Source organism: Hetaerina americana, unplaced genomic scaffold (assembly GCF_022747635.1).
Source record: "Hetaerina americana unplaced genomic scaffold, ioHetAmer1.1.p SCAF_8, whole genome shotgun sequence".
In the NCBI taxonomy this organism is placed as follows: domain Eukaryota; kingdom Metazoa; phylum Arthropoda; class Insecta; order Odonata; family Calopterygidae; genus Hetaerina; species Hetaerina americana.
In genome coordinates this window covers 62,449,264-62,472,294 of record NW_027287427.1, presented here as the reverse complement: position 1 = coordinate 62,472,294, position 23,031 = coordinate 62,449,264, and the positions used below count along the sequence as shown (strand labels likewise).

General features: G+C 33.5%; 1 protein-coding gene across 4 annotated transcripts in view; it reads left to right on the top strand.

Moving 5' to 3' along the window:
* The window catches only part of Cyfip (Cytoplasmic FMR1-interacting protein Sra-1), a 48,232-nt gene that overhangs the window by 8,287 nt on the left and 16,914 nt on the right, over positions 1 to 23,031 (top strand). Inside the window, exons 9-16 of one of the 4 annotated variants that reach the window (XM_071596428.1) lie at positions 1,910 to 2,124; positions 3,451 to 3,581; positions 8,247 to 8,276; positions 8,390 to 8,428; positions 9,697 to 9,867; positions 9,990 to 10,072; positions 16,198 to 16,266; positions 22,752 to 22,825. In XM_071596428.1, coding sequence (XP_071452529.1) covers positions 1,910 to 2,124; positions 3,451 to 3,581; positions 8,247 to 8,276; positions 8,390 to 8,428; positions 9,697 to 9,867; positions 9,990 to 10,072; positions 16,198 to 16,266; positions 22,752 to 22,825 — 812 coding nt within the window. The remainder of the gene's footprint in view (positions 1 to 1,909; positions 2,125 to 3,450; positions 3,582 to 8,246; positions 8,277 to 8,389; positions 8,429 to 9,696; positions 9,868 to 9,989; positions 10,073 to 16,197; positions 16,267 to 22,751; positions 22,826 to 23,031) is intronic. The other 3 variants (XM_071596431.1, XM_071596429.1, XM_071596430.1) reach the window with 3 other exon arrangements.

Below are 23,031 nucleotides of genomic sequence, written 5' to 3'. Positions count from 1 at the left end.
GAAAAGTTATAACTGGGACATTATTATTGCACAGCAGTAATGGCTGTGAATTTCAGAATATGACCTTTTTAGAAGTTTAACGCCTTTATTAACGTTCTTAATGTTTATCTCATGTATGGGTTGAGCATGATTTTTTAAATTGAAATTTTGTATTTAAAGGTCAACCTAAACAAGAGTATACATATTTGTCATAATTTTAGTCTCAATATACTCAATAAATGGCTACTTTTAATATACCCAATGCACAGCAGAAAAAAGTATAAATCAAAGAGAATAGTCTTTTAATTTTAGCATTTTCTAGCTCATGTGCCTTAATTAATTACCAAATAGTAGCACTCCTTGACTGGTTAACTTTTTTTTCAATATACTTCATCACCTTCAGGTACCATTCTGAAGGTGTTATAATTCATCAAATCCTCATCGGTGATAAAAGTTGATTTTAAAATGGTGGAAAAGTACTACTCTCTAATCAATAATATGTTCCAATATCACCATATCATGCCTGAAACTGTACAAAATATTTTTCATAAATATGCAATCAAAAAAACAAAACATAATAGTTCTGAAATGATGTGAGTCATTCAGGAGTTTATGGCAAAATTTCCGCTACACTTTTTCCCTTTCATCATCCATTAATATTTATTTAGTCACTGCTGATATGATGTCATCAATTTTACATGTTCGCTACTCTATGATCAAGTGAAAAGCCATTAAGTGATCAAGAATTAAAATACATTCAGAGATTTTTGGCATGTGATGTAGAAAAAGTGGCATGGGTAAAAATAGAGTGACTTACCCCTGAAGAAGTCCACTTCTTAAATCAAAATATTCTCCATTGACTTTTCTTCTCCTCTCTATTAGACCTACTACTATTATAATAGTACTTCAAGCACGTCATTCTTCTCAGTCCACTAGTGCTATCATCTCAGGTGGTCCAGTCTCTTCTTTTCTTTTAGATCAACCTTTCCTGTCACATGCCCCTCTACCCCATCAGGATTACCCTTTGCACCTTTTGTGTAACATTTTTTGTGTCTCATGTGGACACACAAGCATGCAAAAGGTAGCTAGAAATCCCAGTGAAAATGAAGGTTTAAACCTGGGCGCATAAGCGGGTTGTAACCCAGGTGTGGAAGCTGTGGATTTTTTGAAACCTTAGTTTGACCTTTCCAACCATGTTTAACGGGACTATTTCATACTCTTTAATGCTGGCTACAAATGCCCCTTACTTATTTTTAACCAGATAATATCATGTCCGTTGGGTGTATCGTAAAGGACATTACCTATTGGAATTGTTTTATTTTTAACTAGCAATGGTAAATAACTTGATTTATCATAGACTGCGATGTATCTAATGAAACTGAGTTTTCACTGCATCACACAGCATAACCACATGCTACTATGATGATCACTTCCTATCACAATGTCTCATGATCACTTATTTCAATTGTAAAAAATTAGATCAAATTTCCATTAGGGACTTGGATACATTGAAAAGTGGTCTTGAGGAGGATGGAGAAATACTTTGTGCAATTTGGCAAAAAATATGAATGTATTTATATTGGTAACAAAATAGGAAGCAGATTTACATACCCACAAATCATACTTTTATCTATTGGCATCGAAATCCTTTTGTCTTTGCTTTAGAAATAATTTGATGCTTCTCTCTGGGACCAAAACTTAATTGCAGTAAGTTATCGCATCAAATTTACCTAAATTCCAAATAAGAAGTCCATAAGAACTGAGAGAATGTCAGTCAGTACACATCTAAAATCAGATTACATTAAATCCAAATTCTTCTCTCGTTTTTATACGGCGATTTTTTAATTGAAATCAACATCACAATTTGATTAATATCAGCTGCATTGAAAAGTTTCATGAATAATGTTTTTAACCCTCCTTTTTTCCTTAGGCTACCAGATACAACTACACATCTGAAGAGAAGTTTGCCCTCATTGAAGTTATTGCAATGATTAAAGGATTGCAAGTATTAATGGCTAGAATGGAGACTGTCTTCACTGATGCAATCCGTCGTAACATTTATGCTGAGCTGCAAGACTTCGTTCAATTGTGCCTCAGGGAACCTCTAAGGAAGGCCATCAAGAACAAAAAGGATTTAATTCGAAGGTAATTTATTAATTTATTGTATTTTTCCAGTAAAATACTGTTAGTGACCCGATTAGTGGGCAAACAGATTTTGAGTGGAGGCATTTCTTCACGCTCAGACTCCATCTACTGTTCAATAGGTTTGTGATTTAGAAGGTTATAAAGTCAGTTCTGAATGCATTTAGCAAACCTGTAACGAAAGTGGACCACTTGGATCAAGGGGTATTTCTGAATGTATGAAATCAAAACCATGGGGAAATAGGAATTTGGCTCGCATCATCATCATCGGTATCATTCTCTTTCCAGTATTGATACTAAATGTAGCATTTAGAATTATTTATTAGTTACTTCATGCAATTTATTGTTATCTTATACCTCTGTATTGAAGAATTATTGGTGTTGAAACATAAATTGTAAACAGTCTCTTTTGGACATAGTGTTTTTGTCGCAAATTATACCAATGATGAGCTTATCTTAATGTATTGTTATAATTCTTGGTGGCGAATAAATATTAAGGATACAGTCGAGTTCAAACATCATCAGTAATTCAATCCTATGATTGGTTTACTGCAAACCTCAATTCTTCTCTATTTAGTGTTAATTCCCTCACCTTCTGATAGCTTCTCTGTTTTATGTTCTTCTTAATTTATCCTATGTACTTATCTCTTGGTCTTCCTTGCAAAATCTTCCTTCAATTTCCCCCTCTATTATGCTACTAACTAATCAATAGTGCCTCAAGGTGCTTCCAATTCAACTAGTTCTTCTTTGCCATATTGTCCTTTTCTCTTCTGCTCTTCAATATACTTGCTGATTCCTCAATTAATTTATGATAACAAGAGAAATATTTTTACACACACACAGCTCACTGCATGATCTATGTTTTTTATTCACTTGTGTGCATTGCATTGCATTGTGTGCATTGTGCAAGAATGTGTCATTAAGTGCATTACACAGGAAAGTAAATGAAAAAATACAGTGCACAAAAAATAAAATTCCTGAAAAATTAGATGTTACAATTTTTCCAAAAGCTGAATAAATTTGGCAGCTCTGAGAATTAAAGTGGAAACATTTAACTCCACTCTGGACCACCTCCACCCCCATAAATTCCTATTCCCCCCTCCCTTTTTGAATGTCCTTGATCACTCATAATTTGTTGAGGACTTAAAATGATTTAAATGTCATTCTCACAAACAAATATGTGATTTTATAAAAAAAATGTTAACTTTTTTTTAAAACCATGTATACTCCACGTCAGAATTCACCTTATGGTGTGATTTCCCTTGAGTTTTTATTCTTATGAATTGACAATTGATGTTCTCATTGACCCTGAATCCTGTCTCATTGCAGTATTATAGTGTCTGTGCGTGAGACCTGTGCAGATTGGCAGCTAGGGGTGGAGCCTCAAGGAGATCCTGCACTCAAGGGAAAGAAAGACCCTGATAATGGTTTTGGAATTAAAGTGCCCCGCAGAAATGTTGGTGAGTGCATGAAAAATGACATCACATTTGGGAAGGAAATATTGAGCAAATCAACTCTATAGCCTTTTTGTCTAGCCTACGATGATGACTTCCAGGAGAGAAGAATTTAATGGTGTATCATCTCAAGTGATGAAAATTCATTTCATAAAACTTAAATTATTCTTTCTTCTCACATTTCATGGTTTTTCCAAGGCACACCATCTTTGACTGCTCACAGAGGCACAACATTGGCTTTGAGAAACAAATGCTTCATTCAACATTCAATTAACCTATTTATTGACTATCATAATAAATTATAGTAAAACCTTATTATTTCAGTGACCATCACAATCATCAACCTGTAGGTTGATTGAATAGGTAAGGGTAGAGTTCATCTCAAACTAAGGCCTACTTGTGTGAAATTTATGCACGAGGGTAAAGGGGCCAGTTCATTTCCCTCTTCTACCAGTAGTTGTTCAGAAATATGTTTCAAAAATGTAGTCACTTTCAACTCAAATGTAATGTTTTACTCCAGTAGAATCCTGGTAAAACAAGAACCTCAGTATAATGAGGAGCAGTTTATTGCATTATGATTTGCTTGAATGGTGAATTGTTTATAGCTAAGCTTACTTATTGCTCCCACAGTGGCCATTCGGTTAAATGAGTTACTGAGAATCTCTTTAAAAATGCGAATAATAAAATTGTATCAACATTTCATGGTTTTGCACACAAAGTTCTGATTGCATTGTTTATCAACTTTTTGCCCCTCAGCACTTGATTCAATTCTGTGAGGGCTTTGAAAATAGCACTAATTCCATAATTTCCATGTCTAGCTTAAGCCTATATCTTGCGTCACATTTGCACAATCTGAAAGCACGTTTTTTTAACATCATAGTTCCACTTCACTATTGCGCTACCAATCTCAAACCAGTAAAAATAAATTCCCCTGCTTAACCAATTGAATAATGATGACTCATATTTGTGTGCCCTTGGAAATACAGCTACATTCCCCAGTGCTAGAATAGGTTTTTCATTTATAAGAGCCCAAGAAAATCAGACTAGCACCGACACTTATGTATAACATGGTTCACTGGAAAATTGTGTTGTATCATATTTTAGCAAATGATGCCTTACTTCAAATTGTGCAACTAAGATGATAAATTTGTGAATTCCATTGCTGGAAAAATACATTTCATAAAACATCCAATTTTAGTTTTGGAAAAAATTGGATTAAGTTTAGTATTTTTTATTATTGTAAATACACTTGGTCAATTATTAGCCAAGTCAAGATGTGCTATGATGGAAAAAAATTGGCTGATTTGATTAATTTGAAAGAAAAAAACCTGCTTTGCACACTCCTGTTTTCTAAGTGTGAGGATTATTCAGTTAAGGGTGATCATAAATTTATTTTACAAAAATTTAATTTTTATATTAGATTGTTGGTGTAACATTTAATGCATAGGTGGCAGAGGTTGCATTGATTTGACTTTGGTATTATGCCAGCATTAGCCATTACAAATTGAAACATGTTCAGTTTTCCTAAACTGGCTCGTACTGGTGAAATATGCTTTCTGTTAAGGTGTTTCTTCATGTTAGGGGAGAGAAAAAAAAGTGACATGGGGCTTGGACTATGAAGAGATTGAGGAACATCCTTCGTATTGATTTCCACATTGAATTTCACAAGATATTCAGCCACAAGCAATTCAGCTATATGCAGTTGTGCATTATCATATTGCAGCATCCAGCCAGTTGCTTTGAAGTATGACCTTGTCGAATTTTCTGTACATTCTTATACAAGGAGTATGTAGTATGCTATATTTACAAATGTGTATGCTGGTGTACTATTCAATTCCCTGAGTATCGAAAAATGATACGACCATAACACTCTGTAGAAGCCACCACTTCAACTTTTATGTCATGTTGTGAAGCCAGAGAGTTCCACACAGAGCTTAGCTGTTTGCTCTCTGGATCAAAATCGTGTAGCCATGTTTCATCTGCTATGATAACCTTTGGAAGAAACTCCTCATCTTCCTTTAACACCAAACTGAACTAAATGCAAATGAGCTGTTGTTCAGGTATAAGCAGTCTCTGAACCTACCGCACACAAACACATCTCATATGCAGATTTACATTTACTCTGGGTTGAACCCAATTAAACTTTCAGTGTTTTTAATTGTGCTCTTAATGTTATTTAACAATCTTTTTCCCCAGTGGCAGCAGTATAGTTAATGTTTCATGAGAGCAGTAACTTGAGCTCTGGGCCTACTCTCCATTGAAATTGGTTGTCTCCTCACTTGTGCATTTTAAACCATCTTCTAGCTCTGTTGTGGGGAAAAACAGACTCCATAAATCTCCTGTACAAAGTAATATAATAACAATGAAATGTCTTCATTGGCGTGAGCTTGAATGAGTGATAGTCCCTTCTTCCACGTAATCCCATTATCATTTACGTGCTTTTGTGTGAGCAACCTTTACAACGAAGTTTGTAGAAATTTTGATTGTGATCGTATGGAAAATATGACATAAAATAAAGAAACAATATCTTATACAAAATAAATAGGTAGAGTGAAAAATTATGAACATATTTGGGGAAAGCGTAAGATTTGAGGACTGAAATCATTAACGAAAAAACTCACTGCTGGAAACTACCCTCACAGGAAGGGAGGGATGAAAACCCTGTGAAATAATAAGGGTCTCTGCTGATGAATTCTGAGGATGAAAAGTAAAATTTCAAGGCAACACCATCTGTTACCTTCATTGTTGCTGTTAGTGAACTAAACATGCTTTATCTTGCAATGGCTGCTGCTGTACCTGCGATACTGAATTCAGATCATTAAAACTTGTACCACATATACATTTTATATTAAGCTAATAATATAATATAAAATTAAATATGCATTAAATTATGGAAATAAAAAATGATGATCACTCTTGTGTTGAATAGTCGTCGTATAATCAATTTGGTGATTCCTAAATTGCGCTGTCAAACTTACTTCTGTCGATGTTAAAATGCTTATCGCTTCTACAGTGACATTTAATAAAATAATTCAAATCCACCTCTGCTCCCAGGTTGTTGGCAATGTTATGGTCCTCATTTCCAAAGCACAAATGTCTGTCCTAGTTTATGTAGCATTAAAACTAATGAACTGAGAATAGCGGTAGGAAAAGGTTTAATCACAGCTTTATGTGTCTAATGCTGAAAACATGCTAAAATGTCTTAATATTGAAAGTGGTTAGAATATCTAGTACTCTAGGACCAGCATCTGCCAGTTTGTTGACCTTAAACAGTAATTGAAATGGTGGGTGGTGGAATTCTATTGAGTTTATGCTGTAAGCATTGTACCATCACTAATGAAGCAGTTATAAATATGTCATCCAACTTACCTGGAACTCATTCTACAATTTGTTTAGAATACCTACCTTTGCAGTAATTGAATTTAGCAGCTTTCAATTTACATATTTGATTTGCAGTGATTCTGAATAAATTTCTCATTACTAGTAATTTATCATGATTACCACAGCCTATACTTTAGTTTCTTTTGGAAGAGCAATTTAATTTTACTAAACCTTGTAAATTTGCTGCTTCTGCAGTTACATTAGCTTTGAAATATGTTGTTTTTATTTGCATTTGAAATGAATTTACTTCAATTTATTATGCATTTGCACATACCTGTTAGTTTCAACTATGGAGGACCATGGTGAATTGAACTGTTGGAGTCTGAGGTAAACATGTTCTTAATTATCTATTCTCATATTGTGGTGAAACCTCTTCATATAGTTTCCCCAAGCTTTTGGAGTTTTGAGTGTATGTGGAGTTTTAAGTCCACAATGGGGATATATAAGACATATATTTAATTAGAAACTCTATGAGGGAGTTTCACTGTAAATGGTTTTCATTGCACTAAATTTTGTGATCAGTTTTTTGAAAGGAAATAAATCCTAATAATATAATGATGCAAATTCTCTTCTGCCCATATTGCAGCAAATTTAAGCCTCAACTTGGCTGATTTCATATTGCTAAAAATCATGAATTCTATCAAAAGATTTTTTTAACAATATTTTCCTTGCATGATAGTTCTGGTGATTGCATTGTAAGTATGGGTACTGAATATCATTGATTTGGAATTTTAACTGAAGATAAGTTTTTAGGGTGATTTATTTTTTTCTCTTCTGCTGGAGGCCATCAAATAATTAGCTTTTTCAGATACTAAGTGAGTTATTTCCTTAAAGCATAACCCTATCCATGTTGCCATCAGTTAAATTGATGTTGGTGATATGTCACTCTATTGGCCATTCTTAAAAACTCTTTTGGCTTGTAAAAACATGTTTTCTAGTTGATGGCATTTGATCTTTAGGCACAGGGCATATTTTCTAGCTCATTGCCAGCTACTCATTTCACTGAACACATTAGAAATCTAATAGCTTTTACTTTTTATTAAGTAATGTGCATTCATTGCATTTTGGTTTGTTTTTGTTTTGTGCATTTAAATATAATCATGCAATATTTATGAACATTTTTCAACAAATAGTTTCGTGTTTTAATTTGTAGTTCTCTGTTGTTATTCATTGACATCTATTTCCAGTCACCTAGTTGTCGTGCTTATGTCCACAGTTTCTCAGTGCTGTTTCTGACTGTTTCACCTCATCATTGTATTTTAATCTACATCTTTCATATGATCTTTTTAGCAGATGTAGGCCAGGCACATAGCACATCAGGTAATCATTCTGTCAACTGTTGAGTCAATAAATTCGGTGTGAATCTTATATAATGCCATAGTTGTAAAGTGCTGTATACAACACCCATTTTTTTTTCTTATTTCATCCCAAAGGAAAACAGGAGAGTACCACGGGAAACCGTAGAAATGCAGGTTTGTTTAAAGTTAACAAAGGGAATGATCAAAGTAATTTGCTGTTATCTATCATCTTTGCTCTAATTTCTATGCTTGAATGTTCTTCCCCCATGTCTTGCACTCATTTTTCACTTCTACCAGAAGGCAATGAAAACCTGTCCTGTGCCTGTGTCAAAGCTGTGCAGTGGTTCTTTGCTTTGTCAATAAAAGTTGTATACCGCTGACTGTTTTTCGATTACGTAGTACATTTATCAATTGAAGTTTTACTTGAAACTTGTGTTTACGTCAGTAGTGAACCATTAACAATTAATGCATATGCATATACTTGTACAGTTACATTGATTTGTTGGTAAGGCAGTGTACTCCCATGCCTTTGGAAATGCCATTTAATTGGACATAAATTGTCATATTTATCCAAATGCTGCACATCCTCACTATGAGACATGCATCCAAGTAATTGAAAGGAGAACAAAATATTGTTAACTTACTTATCTGTTTTAAGCATGCACATTCATATGTTGTGTATTTCGAATGCTGAGTTTATAATCATTGAAATATGTCTCTTGGTAAGGTAGTAGACCATGCCAAACTTACACGTCATTGACACCTTTTTTTTTAATTTTTTTTTATGTTCTGATCCACAGTTCCCCATTAAAAAAAAAAATATTTCTGCACCTAGGTTTTTTTTATGTAAAAATTTTAGAGGTAAATCAAATATGGTGTTTTGGATAAATAAAATGTATAATGTTTTTCATTACTTGTGTATATTTCTTAATACATAAATTTATGAATAAAGTTTCATTTTTATTTCAGTTCATGTTTACTGCTTGATTTTGCGTCAATGTTGTCTTTAATAAGAAGCTTTGAAGCCAGCTCACAGCTGAAATTGCCTGGGAAACTGCTCTTGCTGCCTGCTTTCATTGTTTGAGCTTTGGATAATTGTAGATTGAAATGTTTTACTGGTGTCCAAGTGCATTTGTAGTCTTGATATTGAATGTGGAATTATTCAGTTTTATTTAGATATTGCTATGCTGCATTTTGTTCATTTGTGGAATGATGTCGTATTAATGTGATATCATTAAGAGGATTTTTGAAAATATAAGCAATGCAAGTCTGGAGACTCATCGCCCTTACTTGCATAGCTTTTGTTTAAAAAAAATAGGATAATAAGAATAAATCAAGACAGTTTGCAATGAAAGCTAGATAATATATGTTACAGCATTTACTATTACAGTATACTAGGTGGTGTTCTTTTTTTCTTAAGTTTCATTGTAATTATGTTGCAGGTCCATCGTCCACTCAGCTTTACATGGTTAGAACAATGCTGGAGTCATTAATAGCTGACAAATCTGGTGGGAAAAGAACGTTAAGGAAAGACATAGATGGACAATATTTGGTGCAAATTGACCAGTTTCATAAGACATCTTTCAATTGGATATACTTGCTAGATTTTAGTAGTAAGTTTGTGATTAATTTTTTTCTTTTGTAATTACTTTTGTCAATATTTTTTCATTCACCTCTTGATTTCATGGTGATAGGTTAATATTCTTAAATAATAACTAGATTTCTTTTATTTTAGACTATCTTGAGCGGTGCTGTGAACTGTCACAGCTGTGGTATCGTGAATTTTACTTGGAAATGACCATGGGAAAACGAATTCAGGTTTGTCTATCATTTTAATACTTAGACATTCTTCAGATGTGTGCTCAGAAGCAAGAATAACTACTAATGGCTTGCAATAATTGTTTAACCAGGCTTTTGTCGTGAGCATTGAATCTCTTCTGTTCTTTGCTTTAATGGAAGCTATGAAAGGCAATTGCATTAATTTATTTTGTCTCAGTGGATGGTGAATTAATGGTATTCTAGGCATAGGCTACAGTCTCGGAAGTGTCTTCATTTTTTTTATGTTTTAAATTGGTTTTTCAAGAGAGCTAATATAATGCCATCAACATGTAGTTTTGGTGAAATTGCACTTTTGCCCAACTTTTTTCGGACTCACCGTTATGAAATTGTACGTTGGGGGTTGAGTAAAAAACTTAGTGGATTGCAGTCCTTTCACTTCAATGTAGTATGACGTGAAAACTATATTTGTGAAATCTATGAAGTTTTTTATGTACAATTCCATTACTTAGCTCAGCAAATCGTCATGCCATAGAGCTATAAAAATCAGGGATTTTTATTTCAAAATTAGCCAAATCCAATCTCCGAAAAAAAAATATTTGACTCTCAACGAAATATGTACGCTTATGCAGAGAAAAGTGATAAAATTGTTTACTACATTTTAGGGAATTATGAGGGCTGTTCCATGAAAAGGGATCATAAAGTTTTCATGCTCATAATGTATTGCATGAAAGTTTAATTTTTATGTTATATTGTTAGCTTAATTTGCAAAGTCAAATGTTTCACAAGTTCCATTGATGTGACTCAAGTATTGCAAGTTGAAACATGCTCAGTTAGCCTAAGCCTGATTTGGATGATGAGATCAGGTCTAAAGTGAGGATGAGGAGCACATTTTGTAGTGATTTTTGCAAGGTAATGACAGATTTTGCAGTTGGCTTTGCTGGGCCTGCGATGCACGAACATCATTTGTAATTTTTATGATATTTACTTGTGGGTAATGCCCAATGAAATTTTCTATATTTATAGTAGTGATCTTATCATTGTATGATTATTTTCTCCCACAATGCCTGTGGTGATGTTAATTGTTATTTCTTTAAGAGCAGTGACTGGAGTGCTGAGTTCACTCATCAAAATTAATTGTTTTTAAAAATTTGAGACTTTTTTTTAATCTATGCTTTATGGAAGAGCAAACCCTCCATAAGCTTTTAGTAGCATATACATCAGTCTTGGCAGATAATTTGTTCAGACGAAAACAAAATGTCAATTTTGTGTCGCATGTCATTACCATTGTTGCTTTAGGAGAAATCAATCATTCCTCAACTTACAACAGCTGCACTGATGCAGTCTAAGAGTCATATCAGTGATACTTGTATGACTGATACATTAATTATCTGTATAAAAGTATAGAAACATTAAATTTTTGCACAAAAAATTGTGCAAATAATGGTTTAATGAAAAACCCTTGTACAATGAAATCTCAAATGGGCAAGTTCATCATCTAACTTCACATTTATCAGAGAATTTCATCCTGATAGTAAATATCAAGACCATGGCCATTTTTCAGAAATTACAGTTGAAGTGAAACAATCCCTGGCTAATCTGTACTTATGTTTGCAGTGCACTGAGCCTGGCTATGCACTGTGGGTGGCTTAATAGGGGTTAATGAGGAGCTGCACTGCTATGCTCTGGCTGAAATATACATAGAGCTTACAATTTTCTACGAATATGGTTGAAAATTGTCATATTTAAATCAATATTCCAGCTTTGCATTTGAAAAATATGAATATAACTATTGCTACTTGAAACATAATTCATTTGTTCATCTAAATACTGCATGTTTTGCAGATGCAATATTTTTAAAAAAATACATGGCTAATTCTTTCCACATGGTTTTGTGGCTCTCTGTGTACCTAAATATTTAATGATTGTGGGATCTTGTGGTGCAAAAACTATTGTAACTTTTGACAATGGTACCTAAGAGAGTGGAAGTAAATGAATATGTAACTTTGACTTTTAAACAAGGTTAAGTTTCTTGTGTAATTGAATGCGGAGGTTTCTGATGGAAGTTTGGTGTTGCTTTTCACACACTCTAACAAGAAAAAAAATATTTAAGGTCCTACATATTTTTTAGCTCTTAGGTTTGAATTAAAATTCTACTAAATGGAAAGGCAGGTTCAGGAAATTTAATTACTGGAAGTTGAAAGATTGCAAGAGGCCAGTTACAGGTGGAATGTGTACTAGTAATCACATAAAGTAGGAATGCATGGCACTGTCAGGCAAGATTAAGTATAAAAAAAACTTGCCAAATACTTGCATATGGAGAAATTCAATTTAAGAAGTGTTTGGTAATGGCAATTAATGAAGCCTATTATTTAAAGTGATGCCATTGAACCATTTACAATTAAATATCTTAAATTATTCATTTCAATTAAAATAATACATATCAAAAAATTCAAACACACTCATTGCATTATTCATTGGTTAATGGCTGTTTACTCTATTAACAACATTCATCTATAAAAGATTCATTAAGATCTAATTTAATTCAAGTGCCTTTAACCATATTGTATTGTGACACCAAACAACATTAGCTCTTATTCTCAAATATTTTAGCAGCAACAACCAGTCATCTAAGTGATATTTTGACTATTGATGGGAAAATTTTAGTGTAACTGAGAACAGCGATGACCATTTGTTGCATCATAACCACTAGAAATTGTGAAATAAAACTAGCACCATTTTTATAGGGTTAAAAACTATTTCATTTAAATGAAAACTAGATCGGTTAGTTATCTAAAAAATGGAAACAAATTCAATTAATGAGGTAAATCTTGTCTCAAAAGTCAACTCAAACCAAGTGAGGGTTCAGCGAAATGGAGGTGTCACTGAAGATGACTCATATGAAATGCAATTTGAGTGTTGACATACTTTAAATTGGATACGGAGTATCTTTGTTGAATTTTAGTGATATGGTCCTATTTACCATTATGTAAATCATATTTTTTAAATGATTGTCAGTGCCCTTTTGTCTGTGATTCCTGTACGCCAATCTAACCAGTGATTGCCATTTCACATTTATGTGTAAACCAGGGCCTAACTCCCAGATCTCTTTACATATATATGTTATAACTGGCAACTGAGAGGTAATCCAGTTTGGCTGGAGAATAATCAAATTAATTATGGATCATAAATGGAACAGCCTTTATAAGTTATGTACATCTTACTAATATATAAATAAGAAAATTAATTTATATGCTTCTTTGGGAGCACATCACACCCAGACAGTATGGCTTAAGGGGTTTAATTTTATTCATATGTAATATAGGGCAAAAATGCACGAAGTGACAATGGTAGGTCCAATGTGAACTCATTTTTCTATGAATATTTTAAATATAAAATGGATTTTTTTAATAAAAAGCATTTTCTTTGCTGACAAATAGCGGCAATTGTTTCACTCCGAATTAAAATATTCATTCACTTTATTCAATCAAGCAACAATTAAGCTTGCTTTCTTTCTTTAGCAAATATATCAGATAGACTCATATATTATCATTTATGCCGACACCAGAGCCACTTCATACATTGTAAACAGCTGATGCAAAATTCGATAGTCTTGGATTATTTCTTTCTAGTTAACATGAAAAGTTCATAATTTTTTTGTTAACTGCTTTTGCGTAACTCAGTGTCATCAAATGTTTCATTAATAGTTACTTTTTAAAGAAATAATCAGAGACTATGAAATTCAGTGTTCATTATGCCTGACAAAATCAAATTGTATTTGCCCAAAGCATCTGCATAGTTACATGCCCACAGGTGATACCATTGTGAAGAAACTGCCCATGTGCATAAAAAGGCCTATAATGCAAATTAAATCCAGTCACAGCTGGTAAATTGGTCCGTAATAGCCACTTATCAGTGTTTATTTCAGGGACACCATTTTCTCACTCCTTTTCACGTTTGTTATATTTTCAGATGGTTTGTATAATCTCTGGATAAGTGCGGGGCCAAAAAGGCTTTTTTTTGGGAGTAATGTGGTAATATGGAATTTATTTCGTGACCTTTTCTATTTCCATGTTTTATTTGGAGTAGAATGTAGCTCATTTTTTTCATAATCAATGTAGTAAGTATATCATTGTTTCTGATATTGGCTTTTGACATAGTCTACTGAGATCACTTTTTTCACACATAAATAGTTTTTGAGCTTCAAAAATTTATTTTGTGTAGGTATTTTCCCCTTTTGAAGACTGAAGGCTGGTATAAAGCATCCTAAATTTTGGTTAGTTATGTAGTTACTTACACTTGAAGTCTTCAGAAGATGATCTTCTTGTCTGACCATGGTTTGGACCTCATTTTCAAGCTGTTATTAGTCACGGATATGGCTACTTCTAGTGAAAAAAATTAATGTGAATTCAATGAGTAACCTATGGGAAGAATATTCATGCCTAATAGGAGAACTTATCACTCTCATGCAGTATGAGGGGAAAACTTAAGGCAGGTATTCTTTGAGAAAATATCATATATTTCTATTTAGATTTCTCATTCAATTTTTTTTTCAAATTTCACATATTAATTTTCACTTGGGTTTATACACTAACAACTTTTAATCGACACTTTTATTCGTGATGTAAGCAGATGAACCTGCCATAAGTTACTTCTTTAATGAGGAATAAAATTTTAGGAAGCTGAAATTTTGAAGTGACAGATGTGATGCAGATACGTAATTCTACTGGTCTTGTTACCATAAGCAATGAATTCCACTCCAAAGTTAAATATTCTTATGATTCTCTGTCTTGATGATGATTCTTGCTTTAAGGCATTGTGTTTCTGTTAATGATGTTAATGTTTACTGCTGAAAAACAGAAAGCTCTGTTTTTGATTGAAGCATTTTAATGTTTTTGGTGGTGAAGTATATTTGTGGAGAATTAATACAGAAAGGGCTTTGTTTTGGTGAGTACGTTAAGCTAATTTGTGTCCCATATTCTGTTTGGTCCATATTGTCCTGTGCTGTGAACATTATTTGTCTGCATCCAGTAGTACCCATGTTTCAAAGTCAGTCAAAATTTATCTTCTAGACATCATTTTTATTGTATTCACTGAATTAGGAAACTCAGTTATCACATATCTGTTCTAATAAACAAGTTGTCCTAGGATTTCTCAAGAAAAATGAAAAATAAATTTTTTATTTGAAAATTTATCTTAAGATCAGCATTGTTTCCAAACTTAATTTGTTATTCGTTGTTTGTAAAAATCCATGAATACATAGTTTGCTGTCACTTGTCTTCTATTTTTGTATCATTTCCTCGTGTGACTCAAAAAAGTGTGTTCACAATACAGTCTGCAGCATTGTCCTAGGGTTTTCAATCCATGATTTAAAGGGTTTCATGGGAAAAAATCATTTTTAACAAATGCATAGTGGGTAAACTATGGGTTGTGATGGTGATACTAAAATATCGATTCACTGACCTAGAATAATATCATTACTGCAGTTAAGTTTAGGCTTTTTGTGTCAGCTTGCTTCTAAAAAGAGAAAACATTGGCAAGTGTATACTTATGTGTTGGTATGAGATATCCCTAAAATCATATTCTACTTAAATGAAATGTCTTGATAATGTACTTTCATTGAAGGATGATAGTGCATAAGACTCGTTTACCTGTGGAATCCAATTTCCATATAATTTCAGTGATTGAAGTGTAATACTAAAGAGAAGTGAAATGGTGTTTGTGATGAAGATAACTTGTTGCATGGTGATGCTTTGAAACTGGTGGTACCTATTTAAGGCACTTTCAATGAAATGGGTATGGAGAGATTTATTCTCACAGCTTGAGCGTTTTATGGTGGCAGTTGATGACACTCAGGAAGGAACTGGGTTCTTGGAGGGGAATTGTGATTTCATAGTCTATTCAAAGGAGGACCCCAACCATCCTCTGCCCTTCCCCCTATCCAATCATTTCTTTCTTTCAAAGATGGGCTCACATGACGATTTTGGTGTCTCAGTGCACTCTGCAAACCATAAAACGTGCAGGGTTGTGCCAATATGTGTGCATTTTTATGACATGGTGGGGAATCTGATTTTCATTCCTTGGGATTGGGGTTTAAATACAGTTGAAATTGATGATTGTTTTTTCTTATGGTGCTAATGGTGTTGGTGTCCATTCTATTGCTGTAGCAATGCACTGTGAGACACCAGCATAATGAAGAGTGCAGTGACCTCATCACTATGGAGAAACGTATACAGGTAGAAAGGCAATGGAAAAAGTACAGTCCAGAGTTCTAGTGTGTAGAAAAGAAAGTAAATTCCCTTCAACCATTCACATTTTGGTTTGTTTTCACATTTGGGTTTTGGAAAGAGTGATTGTAATAATTTCCTGCACTCTGGACTGGCTTATTCTATTTTTTCAAATTTTCACTTTTAAATTGTGAGTGAAGAATCATTAGCATGGAGATTGCTTGTCTAATATTGCTTTTTTTTGTGGTGATGTTCTGATGTTTCTTCTTTGTTTTCTTACCCTTTTTGCCATGCTTGGTAGCTTTGCTCAGATTTGACTGGCTTTCTTCCTGCAGTATCACATAGTTCTAACAATCAACATCATGATGAATCTTGAAACCTCTTTTGAAAACATTACACATTATTAAGTGCAACATTGCTTGATTGGTAATTAAGATTGCTTGTCCTTTTTTTAAAAGAGAAGTGTTATGAGTGATACATTAGATACATTATACCACTATTTCACCATGCAGCGGTCATATATAGTGTGGCCTGTGTATGAAAAATGATGATTGGTGCTGTTGTCACCATGCAATATTTATTATCGTTGAATGTATCCATATACTGGAAAGAGAGCTAGATTTTCAAAGTTTGTTTATTATGATTTTACTTTATGTGGTTTAATCATAAAACCTTGAATTATTTTCTGCTGTGTCTGTACTCGGAGATACACCAATTTTTATTTATTTGAAATATCTGATTTTGGAAAAATCATGGGAAATACATGTGTAGTATAGTAACCAAATATTCACACACAAATTATATGATTTCTGGTAATGACACAGTTTAGAGAATTTTAATCACAGTTAGCTAGTTGTTCTCTTTTTCATGTGATAATCATTTTGTGATTATATTATATTAATATTAGGTATTCATTCATGAATCTTAGGAAATGGAACTTGGCAAATATCAGGAGAATAAAACTAATAATTATTTTTGTGGTATTTTTGGAGCATAACATATGCCATCAACGTATAAACTATCACTAAAATATATCAAATGTGCTTTAATAATCACATTCAAATATTATTTGTTACGAGCATTCAAAAGGGGACAAATTCTGTAGTTTCAGGTGCAGTATGGTAGAATTGGAATGTATTAATGACCAATCAGTTCAACTTTTTCTCTAGTTATGCATTTTTTATTGACGGCCAGGTTTTGGTACCCTAAATCATAATCTCCTGAATATGATGATGTGAAATATCAAAACCTGGTCATAAAATCGCAAATCTGTGACTATATTCAAATGATGATCTAGTTTAGTGATACAAATCATCTTTATCTGGGTGAGAGTCATTAATACACAATTACTAATGACAGAGCTATGAGGTCACTGTAGTAAAAAAAGTGTCCTGTTTGGATTTTATGCATTGAATAGCTTTGATTGTAGTGTTAGTTAACAAAGCGAATTAATTAGTATGTAAGGTATGGTTAGACTGTTGAAATCCAAAAGCATGCTGCATGTACATTAGGGGCAAATGTTTATGATGTGTAATTTCCCAAATGTATTACATCAATAAGTTTTCAAATGTTTGATAGCCATATGAATCAATTGTGAACTCTCGTTCAATTTTATACTTGCTGTTTGTCATGTTGATTGCTGAGTTGCAGGTGGCCAATTATTGTAGTTATTTTGTCTTATAAATTTTTTCCATCTTATTGCATACATGAGCTTTTGTGCTTATGCTATCCTATATTTCAAATTTCTGGAATCCATTTGGATGTCAATTTTACCATCACCGGAAATAGACTCCTTAGAACTCTCTGTTTCTTGTAAATTTTTTGTGGTAAATCATAGAAAATACTCGGTTAAAGTCATCTAGAAGTATTCCACGCCATGTTAATGCGATTGATGTGTGTTTCTAGCTTAAGTATGAGGTCTGTTCGAAAGGTTCTTGAACTTTTTGAGCAGCGTGCCTCCAGTTGGTTACTTTTTAATCCGCCTGGATATATTATGTCCGCAGAAACTGCCTGAATAACCAACTTCAACTACTTTGTTGATATCTTGTTTGTTGATAAGTTACGGCTGTTTATCTGAAGGGGTATTTGAGTGCAGCAAAAATAGAGATCCATGGAAATGAGCTGTTTGAAGGAGCATCGTTGTTTGTGAAACTCTGCAAATCCTTCCAGGAAACTTTTGATTTGATTACCGAGGCGTATGGTGAGGATGCTATGAAACGTACCACGTGCAATTAGTGGTTCACCCGGTTCCAAAAGGGATGGCAATCAATAGAAGATGACGAGCATTCCGGAAGACCATAATGTCGACTGATGACCACCACATCGAGAAAGTGAGCAATCTCATTTGTGCAATGCGACATTTGACTGTCAGGGAAATTGCAGAAGAGTGTGGAATCTTGATTGGCTGGTGATATGAAATCCTGACTGAAAAAGTGAGGATGAATCGAGTCGCCACCAAATTCATGCTTAACCTGATGACAGTGCAGGGGAAACAACATCAAGTTCAAGTCTGTCAGGAACTGTTTGATCAAGCTTAAGAGGATGAACCTTTCATGTCCTAGATCATAATATGTGATGAGTCATGGGTTTATGGATATGACATCGAAACAAAAGTGCAAACTTCATAAAGTATTGGTGAAATATCCCTCATCCTAAAAAAGCTCGACACGTTCGCTCAAATATTAAGGTAATGTTGATTTTTTTTTCAAAGCTTAGGGGGAGTTTTTCATCACAAATACCTATCTAAAGGCCAGGCAGTCAACACAAGGTACTACCAGGGGTCATCAAATGCTTAAGAGGGAATATCAGGTGAAAAAAGCTGAACTTAGCTGGAGCAGCGTGTGGTTATTTCACCATGACAATGTACTGGCTCATTTGTCTATCAGGTCTCTTGCGTTTTTAGCCATAAAAAAGACCATTGCGCTTCCCCTTCCACCCTACGGACTTCATGTTCCACCAACTAAAAACCCTGCTCAAAAGGAAAGAAATTGGCTACCATTCCAGAGATTGAAAAAAATTCGATGGAGGAGCATATGGGTATTCTGAAAGAAGCATTCCAGGACAATTTCAAAAAGTGGAAACACCTTTAGGATAACTGTATACATTGGGTGGGAGACTACTTTGAAGAGGACCCTGAACAAAAATTTGTTATTGAAGTATGTTTTTGTAATTAAAGTTGAGGAAGTTTTTTAACAGACCTCACAAACCCATGCTGTTAGGAATAATGGGAAATTAGTGTATCATATCTTAACATATCTACCAAGATTCCCCACAGTTTAAAAATAAATGCTTGAATGATTTACAAACATGGGTAAATTGAAATATCATGTAGGCGTATGATATTGGACTCCAGAAACTGCAATATTTAGGGTTTAGATATTTAGTATCCTCCTGATCTTACTTAACCTCACTTCTCATTGAAGAAATCTCTTAATTCATCATTTTGTATCATTATTGTACTGTAATTAGTCATCATTGCATTAAGTCATTTCAATTTAAATAGCATTCTGTCTGCTGAGCATTGCAATCCACCCAATTTTCAAAATAATGTAATGTTTTTTATTTATTATATTAAACGTCTGCTAAACTAGAAATCAGTCACTTATTATGACATTAATATGCAATAAATGGTTTTGTCGTAATTCACTTAAACTCTAATGTGTTTGTATTTTTTGCATCCAGTTTGCAAGTTGAGCCAAGGTTTTCAGTTGTAGCATTTTCACTTCAACACACATGCTGATAAATGTTGGTTTGCTCACGATGAAATCTGAATTTGTCTTGCTTTTCACTAACTACATCTGTAAAAAAACAATTTACTCTCTAGGTTTCATTTTTAAATATTTTGCCTTGAACATGATTCCTTTCATTCCATTTTTGAATGAATGCAAAATATTTTGTACGTTACCTCTCTAGAGGCTTTTGAGGATGCATGCAGTTTTTATTGACGAAACTTGAAAAATAGAAATTTTATTGTGTGTGGGATCTATGCAGTTGCATATAAATGTTGCAGTCCAGTCATGAATCATAGTAGTATATCAGAAATAGGTTGGTGTTTTAATTTATTCCTGATCACTAAAAATGCCTAACTACCATGGCATTTTAGTGGTTGACGCGGGTACTCTTTATGGGAAGTTTAGCTATGTACTTCACATGATGTTAAGTTTGTTCAATGAGTACATATATCCATAGGCACCTAAATGAAGGATATTCAGTATGGAAGGGAATAGCAATGAAAATGGCAAAAGTATGAATCTTTGAATCAGCATGGTTATTATATTGACTCTTTAAGTCAAAGATGCCATAATAAAACACAAAAAATAGAATGAAATAAGTACATGATTATTTTTTATTATTTGCTAGTTTACTTTTTAACATAGGTTTTTGAAGGACAGAGACTAAACATTGCTGCATTTCTTACCTTCATCCAAAAAAATGTCCTGCCATCCCACACTACAAGAAACCCTTCTTAAATTCCACTTATTTTCTACCTCCCTTCATTCCCTATCTTTTACCTCACATTTCCTTGCCGTCCTAGTACCCTCCCATCTATGTATATAATTCAGCCTTCAACATCCCGTTACCAATCAGAATGCTCTGCTTCCATCTTTCTTGCCTCCTATGGATTTCTTACAGCAATTCTCTCTCCTCCCCCACCATACCTAGCACTTCCTTCCTTGCTGTCCATTTCACCTTTTCATGATATCTTTACACAAACATCTCAAAATGTTTCTGTCTAAGCTTATCACCATACTTCAATGACCATGTTTCTATGCCATGCAAAATCATGCTCCTTATCAAAGTTTTGATGGGCAATTTCTTAACATTTGCTCTCAAGTCTCTGTCATCAATCTACTTCTCAGTGTGAATGCTTCATTGCCCATTGCAATACTTTATCTCTACTTCTTTTACCATTTTGGTCCAGAAGATTTCCAAAATAGCTTAACTATTTCACCTGGCAATTTTTTGTCCTCTTTATTTTAAAATTTAATTTAGATTTCATCTTTTTTTGAAAATCTCATAAAATGGATACATAAGCATCTGAAAAGTTAACGTCTGAACCAAATATGCTCATATTTTGTATTATAACTCATACTGTTTACATCATAACATGTTATGTTTTTGGCTTACTAAACCTACAGTTCAGATATCTATTACATTGTATGAATTCAACCAAATGGAGGTATTTGGCTGTCTTAGTTATTTTGTATGCAAGAAATAAAACCAATAAACCGCAAGACTGCAATATCTGAAGTCTTGGCTATTTTTTTAAATTTCTCTTAAGGGACAAATTTAGTCATTTTTTTAATTATTCAGTGTCGGACTTGCAGTCCAGAGCTTCTCCTCATTTTTAGAGGTTATTCATTTTAATTTCACAGGGATTAACTTATAAGTACAGGACATTTGTTTAAGGTTGCTCACACCTTGGTATTTAATGCTACTTCCATAACTTAAATATTTACTTACTCTTTCATTGTTTTAAAGTAAGATCTTAGAAAGCTCACAAAGGGAATAATTGTGATTTTCTTCATCTGTGTGATTAATAAGCAATTATATCTAGTGAATGATGCTGAAAACTATCAAATTGATTAATTTTTTCGTCCTCAACTCAAGTGATGTTATGTAATTTTTACTGTTTAGGATGCATGCATGGTGGGCATTTTTCCTTTCCTGTATGGGCTTAATTTTAGCCGCATTTGTTGTCAAACTTAGAAACTATACTAGCCTAAAACCACCTTAAAATATAATTAATTTTAGTTAAGGCATAAACTTATTTAGGTACATCTAGACTTAATTACACCTATGTTTTTCATGCATAAACATACAGATGTTAATGAAGAACTGTCATGCTCTTAATAATGTTTGCATTTTGATTCCCTGCACGAATTTCATCAGCTGAAGTTTTTAGCTGCTTTAGGAGAATGATATGTAGTGGAGAAGGTAAATGTGTGAGATAAATGCACTGGGATGAAAATTGTAGTTGTGATGGACTCCTTTAAAGTGTTTGCCTGCACTTGAGGCTTGAATTGTTCAAGTAGTATCACTTAGTATGCACACATTATTTTTGTAAAATGAAATTACATTTCACATACCCTCACCTCTTTCCTTGGGGAAGTGATTTCCCTTTATTGTGGATGCATTCATTGTAATTGGGGTGTTACATAAGCATGCAGCTTTTTTAATTCCAATGAGTTATAATTTTCTCAGTGAATTTTAATCTTCTATTGGTGGAGCAATTCTTTTAATTGTGTTCCATATTGCTGTCAAAAATGAATTTGTGGTACTCAGATTATGAAAATTGTTTAAATATTGGTAAATTCTTGTTTGAAGAGTACTTGCTTGCATAGGTAACTCAAGTATTAATTAAAATTGGTTTAATAGTCCTTGGTGCTTGGATGATGTTTGCTTTGTGCACATACATGCAGTGCATGTAGATTTTTAGTTCCACTCTGTAGTTTGATTAGAGTTGGTTGATGGTTTTTTTTTACTCATTACAGTTTCCCATTGAAATGTCAATGCCATGGATTCTCACAGATCACATTTTAAGAACAAAGGAGCCATCCATGATGGAGTAAGTGTGGAATGATTGTTTAATTTTGTGAAGACATCAATTGTATTTATTTTGTAAAACATGCTGACGTCATTCATTCACTATTCATCGAGCCTAAATGTTAAAGATTTGAACCGTTTGGAATATTTCATTTCAACCTTTGGCCTATTCTGAATGTTCAACAGATTCTAAGTATTTCAAAACTGCTGTTGACTTGATCACATATT